Below are 9,356 nucleotides of genomic sequence, written 5' to 3'. Positions count from 1 at the left end.
AATTCTTACATTTTACCTTGCTTTGAGTATTTTTTGTCTTGAAATTATCTCTCAAATTTCTTGGACAATAGTTTGTGCTCTAATAAATTCTTTAGACATTAATATTTAGCACCCTCATTCAGCTAGTTCATTGTGCATGTTGCATAAGGTTTTTTCATAATTCAGACCATCCTTTACATTCAGATCTTCCTAGACGGTACCATCATGTATGCAGTAAAAGGTCTTTTCTTCTCCAAAATAAGGCTCAATACTACACAGCCCTCTAGAAATTTTATCCCAGCTGTGGCCAGGTTGTGGAATGATCCTAATATCGTAGATGAATCGGTGGAACTTCCTAGAGTTCAAACTTACAAGCAAATGCTTTTCTGTTGTTAGTAATCTTGATATATCATATTTTTATATTTCTCATTTATTGTTCATCCAATACTTCACTATTTACTTTTCTCACTGGGCTGCTTTCTCTGTTGGAGCCCTTGGGTTAACATTTGGCTTTTCCAATTAGGGTTGTAGATTAGCTAGTAGCAATAATAATGATGAATACATCTTAGGATTCCAATTGCTGAAGAGGGAACTCGCTCACCTCTGGATCAAAATGAATAAAAAATAGTATTACAGAAATAAAAAATAACTAGAGGGGCACTCAGTAGAGTGCAGACCTCCGCCACGGCAGCTTATTTTGGTCGACCTTCACCTAAGACTCTCAATAATAACAACAATAATTAAATAAAGGACAGGACCCCAATCGACTCACGGGATGCGACGCGAGTGTGTTGTAACTTCTGATCTGCTCCGAGGGGGTGAGTCCTTCGGGGATGGTGCGGCCGCGCCTCTTCCGCTCCTGGGTGAGGATCGTCGCCGTGTCCTGCAGACGGGTGACCACCTCCTCTGTCAGGCCTGCGCCCTCGCTGGGGACGTCGGCTGCGCCTCCCGCCTCCGCTGTCGCTGCCTGAGAGGTTAGAGGGGGACTTTAGCAAGATTGAGCGAGGCGGAACGGAAGCAGTTGTCCGTACAAGAGATAAAGGTTATACGACAAAGACTTTGGCTCTATGAAAGAGACAAAGGTATGATTAATTAGGGACAAAGGTGAGATTAATCAGGGACAAAGGTTAGATTAATCAGGGACAAAGGTTAGATTAATCAGGACAAAGGTGAGATTAATCAGGGACAAAGGTTAGATTAATCAGGGACAAAGGTTAGATTAATCAGGGACAAAGGTTAGATTAAGGACAAAGGTTACATTAATGAAGGACAAAAGTTAGATTAATTAGGGACAAAGGTTAGATTAGGGACAAAGGTTAGATTAAGGACAAAGGTTAGATTAACTAGGGACAAAGGTTAGATAAAAAATGTTGAAACGGATGAATTAAAACTAATCAAAAATAATAAAAGTGTCACAAAACCTTGAACCACCACCAAGTTCTCTCTCATAGTCCCGAGCCAGACAAAACCATCGGACACTCACCAGTGTGGGGCCGGCCGGGGCGGCCGGAGCGATGCCGGCCTGTGGTTTCAGTGTGGCCAGGGCCTCTCGGGCGGCCGTCACCTCCTTGTTGAGACGGGCAATGACACGGGTGGCCGCGTCGTGCTGGTAGAGGGCGTGACTGTAAAGAAGGTATTGTATTGTATCGAACGTTTATAATGAAACACCGAAATAAAATAATATTATAATAGAAAAGCGCTCTAAGAGCAGACCTCCGCCACGGCAGCCCATTTCTCGGAACCAGCTTGCCTTTCCCAGAATCAATTTAAACCGTAGGCTTGTTTAAAACCTGTGTGACAGCCATGAGTGAACTAAGGTTTAAGGTTAGGGTTAATAAGGTCGAGCTTTTGCTTGACCTTGACCTCTGACCTTCGACCTAGGACTTTCAAAACTGTATCGCTTCCACGCCTCAACATAACGATTAACCCCTAAAAGGTTGACTACTCTATGAGTGAAATTGCGGCCAGGAAGTTGTTCACAAACAAACTGGGGCAAAGACATAACCTCCTCACAACTTCGTTGGCGAAGGTAATAATTTAACGTAGTAAGCAAGACGACATTTGCAATATGAAACAGGATTATCTGTTAACTTTATCAGCTGAAAATCGTAGACATGCTAATTAGGTGAAAGCCAAAATTTCACTTACAAACACCTTCTTGAGAACTTTTCGTATATGAAATTAAAATTATTACAGACAAATATAATTATTTGATTGATGAATCTGGGCCAAAAGGCTTTCCCACAGGGGACTGGGAGGCCAATCAGTGCCCACCTGCAATGAATAAACCCTGCAGTTGTATTACAGCATTGAAAAAATCCTGCAGTTGTATTACGGAGATTTGAGACAAGACGAAAGAAAGGAAATATGAACGGAATTATGGTTAAAAGCTGAATAGACTAAGCTCAGCTGACACTAAAATCCTTCAAATTAATGCCTACAGTATATCACTTCAGGTGTACTGTTGCCAGTATCTCCCTGAATAGGAAAATATATACACAAAAAGATTAAGATGCGAAGCGTCTCAATTTTTGTAAATTTTTTAGACCTTTATGTTTACAATATTCCGCTTCCAAAATGAGTTAGAAGCTATGTCTGTAATCATAAAAATTCTATTTGTTCTTCAAGTTAATTCATAGTACAATTAGTAACAAAGTCTTCAATCTGGTCCTCCCTCCGAGCAACAACTCCTCGAGAGTTAAGCGACCGTCTTTCATAAAAAAATACAGTAGTCATTTTTGGGGTTATAAGGCTTAAATATAAAGATATCTGTATCTACTCTGCATTTTTTTCAGCTATGGGGGGTGTAGGGGCTTGGAATGGAACACATGCAGACGACACACAAATGACAGTTTATCGAAGACGTAGAGGTAAACAAGAGAGAAACAGACCGAGGTTAATCATCGTACATGAAGAGGCACAGACAAACAGGGGAGAGATTAATTGCCGGATATGAAGATGTACAGACTGACAACACAGACAGAAGGAGGTTAATTATCAAAGACAAACCAGACGGAGATCAATTGCCAGATATGAAGACGTCGAGGTAAACAAGAGAAAAGCAGACGGAGGATACTTATCAAACACGAAAACGCAAAGACAAATCAGAAGGAGATTAATAGCCGGATATGAAGACATACAGACTAACAAAACAGACTTAGAGGTTAACTACTGTATATGAAGACAGACAAACACAGATAACCTTAATAAGAAAAGAGGTTGATTACCGTATATGTCGTGACACTACGGAAGCCTTGCAGCCGCTTCAAATTAAAAACTCGTCTTGTGTCTTACCTCAATTCCTGCCGCGCTGTCTGTAGCTGCTGTCGGAGGGTGAAGGAGTGGAGCATGACCGCGTCCCACTCATCCTGCAGGGCCTTTAGGATGGCCGGGATACTCGTGGAGCTGGGAGGTTTGGGCTTGGCTACTGTCGGCACTGTGAGGAGAGAGAGAGAGAGATAGAAGGGAGGTATTATGTTGGAAAAGAGAAGGGGAATATCAAGTTTAAGTTATTACAATCAACAATAGGAAAAGAAATCAAATAATTAATTTTGTTAAATGCTAAGAGAGAGAGAGAGAGAGAGAGAGAGAGAGAGAGAGAGAGAGAAACAGTATACACCTTATAGCAAGCAGATAACTTGTGAGAGAGAGAGAGAGAGAGGAGAGCAGAGAGAGAGAGAGAGAGAGAGAGAGAGAGAGAGAGAGAGATTAAATCTTCAGTATGGACCTTATAACAAGCAGATAACTTTTGTGAGAGAGAGAGAGAGAGAGAGAGAGAGAGAGAGAGAGAGAGAGAGAGAGAGAGAGAGAGAGAGGAAGAGAGAGAGAGGAGAGAGAGAGAGAGAGAGAGTATAAACCTTATAGCAAGCAGATAACTTTTGGGAGAGAGAGAGAGAGAGAGAGAGAGAGAGAGATTAAATCTTCAGTATGGACCTTATAACAAGCAAATAACTTTTGTGAGAGAGAGAGAGAGAGAGAGAGAGAGAGAGAGAGAGAGAGAGAGAGAGAGAGAGAGAGAGAGAGAGAGAGAGAGAGTGAAAACCCTACACACAAACTAACTTACCTTTCAAATCGATAATCTGCTCAATAGTGAGCTCTTTATTGTTTACCGGATCTGTGCCGTTCTCCGCTATGTATTTCTCCAGCAGTCTCCTCTCGAAGACGGCCCGGAGAGCGGAGACACCCACCGGCTGATCTGGGACCTCATTACTAACTGCAAGAGTAAACGTAAAAACATTGTTACCATTTCATCGATACTGTTTTAGTTAATCTTATTTATAGTTTTAAATAATGGGAAGAAAAAAAAATGGTCTCTCCCTCCAGTCGACCTGAATGACCGGTCTACCCAGTCTGTCTAGCCAACTCGATTTGCTCCTTTCCTCACTCATAAAGATCAATGCATTTATTATCTACCTTAGAATATGTTTGAATATTTCTATTATTTCAATAACCTCGGTTGGAAAAGCAGGTTGCTATAAGCTCAAGGTAGCCCTAATAGGATAAGGAGCCCAGTAAAGAAGAAAATGGAAAAATAAAACAATAAATGAGATATAAAAGTTAAAAACAACGCTTAATATATGACACGAGTTGGATGTTTATTCCTGCTACAGTAGCGTAAGTGACAATTCTCAACCCTTACTCCTCCTGAAACGAGATCAAGAACGGGTAAAAGGTGTGTAAACTTCGATCCCGAGTACCTAGGCCCTTCGCTAGTGTAGCGTGCTGATTCTTCTTCCCACCACGAGACAACTCTCTGCAGTCGCATAAGAAGGGAAGCTCCTGAGGGAGAAACGATAGGAGTTTTGCATAAATAACGCTTATCTATTAGCCTCCCTTGACCTCTATGATGTCTCCTACTCATTCTTCTTCAGAAGTAACAGCGAAAACTTGGCAAAAGTGAAGCAGGAGAACTTGCCTCTGGAGTCGAGCAGGCAGATGACAACTCTCTCTCACGGGGAAGAAGCCACAACAGAACCTCCAGGTGAAGATCCTTAGTGCCTTCCAGGATCGGAAGACACAGAAGGAAAGAAGAGGAGTGACAGAGAACCAGAAATGGCAAAGGAAAACCAGCTTTCTTAGGCACACGTTGTCATTGAGTGGCCACACACTCGAGAGATGGAACAGAAACAGACATGCTTTCTGATAGGAACAAGAATGTCGGATAGCAACAAGTAGCGCAGAAACTATCACACAATTAGCCATCAGGAGACTGCATACCCTTGGATTCTTTTCCACTGATATCCCTCGAACATGACTGCCTGCAAGATCATTTATTCAAGCTGAAAAAGCCTGAGGAGGAAACCGTGAACTTTGTCTGCAAAGAACGGCTACTTTGGAAAAGACTTTAAAAGTTCAATATAGATTTCCGATAAGTTTCTTTAAGTAATTTTATCATGTTTAAGGTACAATTCTAGTAAAAATACAACCTAAGGGGCATTACTCCTGACCATTTCTGGATAGCCACAATGTACGCAAATGCCATTTACCATTCCATTACTACGACCTGATTAATGCGGGGAAGGAGAGGGTTCCAACGACAATACTATACAGATGTTCAACTTACAAACTTAATAGGTTCCAAGAAGAAGTTCAATTTCGTTAAATTTTTATCCTATGTTAACCCTTTTACCCCCAGGCTATTTGGAACTTTCCAACCCTTTACCCCCAGGGGTTATTTTTTTTTCAAGCACATTTTGCAGTATATTTTTTTTAAATTGCTCTAACAGCCTTAGTTTTCGTCATAGAGAGGTCAGGTTGGTCTCATTTTCTTGGAAAATTCCTGAAGTTTCTCAAAAAATTATCAAAAAAATGCAAAAAAAAAAAAATGTAAATAGGAGTTTTTTGCAAGGACGTACCGGTACGTTCATGGGGGTAAAGGGATGGGTTTTGTAAAACGTACCAGTACGTCCTTTGGGGGTAAAAGGGTTAAGCCCAACCTGATTACCATGCCTACGATTTTCAGCTACAAGTCAACAAATAGTCAAGAATCATATGAAATAAAAATCAGGTTATTGCAAATGTTGTTTTGCTTACTATAATATGATATTGTTTTTTAGTGTCTCTCTATCTTATTAAACACTCCAACTTTTGAAACAATCGTTGTATTATGATGTGATTTGAATGATTTTGAGTTTTATTTCCATCGCAAATGAACACTTATCCTTCCACCACCCCTCCCCCTATAGATAATAAAAATCTGGGAGAACCTCCTTGGGAAGCGGGGTTTTGGATGGGGGAGACAAAGTAGGTAAAAACAGGGTAAAATGGAGGGAAAAAACCTAAATATAAAACTCAAACATAAAAGTGGATCGGTATACAGGTATACACTGAATTCGAAATACATAAAAACACTGGAAATGGGAAAACCTGAGCCAAGAATTTTACATGAGAAAATGCCTTACAAATGCACAATATTACCAGTTACTGCACGTCACATTGTAGCCATGCACTAACTTAATGTTTTTCTTGACTTGTATAAGTACTAGGTTACCTTATTAATGTCAATAACTAAAATAATACCTGGATTTACGTTTGTATCTCGGAATGTTTAAATTGAGGGCCTTCTGCATATGATTAAACCATCTAAATACATTATAAATTTGATCTATGAAGTTTAGGCTACACTGCCAAGTGCCGGGATACGGACATCATTTAAAGTTCATTATGATATATGCATGTTATCATATAGTTATATATGAATATATTTTCAGCGTTTCATTGGAAGATGAGAGAAAAACTTAAAAATGGAAGCTAAAATGGATGACTAAGATTTATCTGTTTATTATTATTACCATTTTTAATGCTTACAAGAAAATGTCATGAGAAACAAAATAAGATAACTTGTAACATTAAACGTATACGACAGCTATAATTGACACCAATTATCAATAATCAAGTTTTTTTTATTCACACTATTGCCAAGTCAAGAACATATTTAAAAACTTTGAGTAAACCCTAAGAATTAATATTTAATTTAATTCATGTTATTAATATGACAACTTCTGAGAATTCCTAAAGAATGTAGTTTTACTCATGTACTGTTCAGAGATAGCAAGATGTTTCAGGCGTTAAGACTTAAGTAAGTTTGGCTAAATTGAGGTGTGAAACGTTGTAACTAAAAAAAGAAGACGGTTATTATAGAAATAATCTCTATTTTTCTATTTTTTTTTTAAATAATAGGAATTATAATTGTTATTTTGTAGCCCATTTTTCCTGCTCAATTTATTTAATATATCAATTTTCATTTATGACTGGCTCAGCGCCCTGCTCTCTTTGGGACACAAATTTAAGAATTCAATAAAACTGGAGGTTTAGGGTTAATAACCTTTGAATACTGTATGTGGCATACAACCTAGATCTACATAAAATGACAGTACCTGTTGAAAGAATGTCAATTATCAAGACAAAAATAAATATACTATCCCTAGACCAACCATCTTTTTAATCATATCACCCAACAATTATTTATAGGTTGAACAGGCTGACATAAGTTTTTTTATAGTTAACGAAGAAATATGTTTTGATGTTACAATTATTAAACTATTTTATTGTTCATTATTTCTCATATTGTTTATTTCCTTTCCCCACTGGACTATATAACCCTGATGGAGCCCTTGGGTTTATAGCACCTTGCTTTTCAAACGAGGGTTTTAGCTTAGTTAATGAGGGGTGTATGTATGAGAGCGGCCACCTGTATGTATTTTATGCCTAACTTAGAATATGATAGTGTAAGTAGTTAAGGACACGGCTTGTAGGTTACGTTAGGGGGGAAATTTAGGTTAGTTGAGGTCTCTTTTTAATCGTGTGAGGAACTGGCCGCTGATATACAAAGGCTCCAATAATAATAACAATAATAATAATAGTGATAATAATAATGATAATAGTAATAAGGTACATCTCATGTTGGTTAATATGTGACGATCTGAACGATCCCCCGGTCTCAGAATTCTCCTTGACATTGTATAATGGTTCTTTTCCGCCATTAGCTCGCTTCGCTCCCATGAAAATAAAGCATCAAGCTCGTATGTACTGGCAAGCGGTAACGTTGAGCTGCGCACGCTAACATTACAGGAAAATAAAACATCAACCTCGTATGCACTGGCAAACGGTAATGTTCGCGCATGCGCAGATTATCAAGGAGAATTCTGAGACCGGGGGATCGTTCAGACCGTCACAATACACAGGTTCCTTAATATCGTTTTAGCGTTTGTCGATCAGCTTAGCAAATGAGGGGTGTATGTATGAGAGCGGCCACCTGTATGTATTACTGTCTAACTTAGAATAGGTTAGTGTAAGGGGGTCGCAGGGGGGCGTTAGCCCCCAGTTAATTAAGTAGGTAAGGACATGGCTTGTAGGTTAGGTTAGGGGGGAAAGTTTAGGTTAGTTAAGGTCTATCTTTAATCAACGTGTGAGGAACTGGCCGCTGATATACAAAGGCTCCGCTAATAATAATAGTAATAATAATAATGATAATAGTAATAAGGTAAATCTCATGTTGGTTAATACACCGGTTCCTTAATATAGTTTGTTTGTGGATCAGCGGACATAAGTTAGCTTGGGGTATATAGTAGTCCACAAAACTACAATATACTGTGTCTAAAATAAGTTTATACTTAATTTAACAATTTTTCATAATGGACAATTATATTTTGATAATATATTAACACTTTTAGCATAATTAACCTTATACGGGAGACACTAACTTCAGGCCTCGATGTTACCCGCCTTATACACTAGACAGTCAGGTGTAGATAAAAATCACAAAATACACGAAATTGAGACAAATAAACAAACCACAAACACTGAAATGTATATTTACGTTTATTAAATAAACATTTGAGACCAATTAATCGGGAGAGATTATTTATTTTAACGTTTAAATTAACGATTTATATTCACGACATTCGGCTTCCATTGAGCGGCGTCCCACATATGAAACGATCAGTTCTCTGTAATTACGGGTAATTCAGTGGAAATTAATAATCCGTAACTACCTTAATTACACAATTAACACTTTGCTTAACACTGCACATTATATTTAACTGTTAAAGAGGAATAATAAGCGGTTTTAAGTGGGTTAAATACATACTTGCACAGACGAGAGACATGTTTTGTTTATATACTTGAATAGTCAACTGAGTATCCAAAGTCTGCCTTCAACAGTGTTGCCAGACAGGGTTGCCATGATTTGTAAATGAGAAAAGGCCTATTTTAATTAAACGCGGCTTTAAAAGGCCGAGCCATTAGTAGAAAAAGGCCAAATATATAGTATTTACGACCCAGCTTTTTTCAAGATATTACTAAAGGCCAACTAATTAAAAAAAGAACAAATTTTAGTTTTTTTTTGGCCTGAAAAAAGGCCAAACTGGCAACCCTGT

General features: G+C 38.6%; 1 protein-coding gene across 1 annotated transcript in view; it reads right to left on the bottom strand.

The window, feature by feature from the left end:
- Window positions 1-9,146, bottom strand: part of LOC137633914 (pre-mRNA-processing factor 19-like) — a 22,127-nt gene extending 12,981 nt beyond the window's left edge. The window contains exons 1-5 of the mRNA XM_068366151.1: window positions 9,068-9,146; window positions 4,043-4,192; window positions 3,274-3,415; window positions 1,463-1,601; window positions 752-946 (exon numbers count right to left, since the gene is read on the bottom strand). Of these exons, the coding sequence (XP_068222252.1) occupies window positions 752-946; window positions 1,463-1,601; window positions 3,274-3,415; window positions 4,043-4,192; window positions 9,068-9,086 (645 nt within the window). The 5' untranslated portion in view covers window positions 9,087-9,146. The remainder of the gene's footprint in view (window positions 1-751; window positions 947-1,462; window positions 1,602-3,273; window positions 3,416-4,042; window positions 4,193-9,067) is intronic.
- Window positions 9,147-9,356: the final 210 nt, after the last annotated feature.

The sequence above is a fragment of the Palaemon carinicauda genome, chromosome 43 (genome assembly GCF_036898095.1).
Source record: "Palaemon carinicauda isolate YSFRI2023 chromosome 43, ASM3689809v2, whole genome shotgun sequence".
NCBI classification, from domain to species: Eukaryota; Metazoa; Arthropoda; class Malacostraca; order Decapoda; family Palaemonidae; genus Palaemon; species Palaemon carinicauda.
This window is presented reverse-complemented; position numbering and strand designations above follow the sequence as displayed.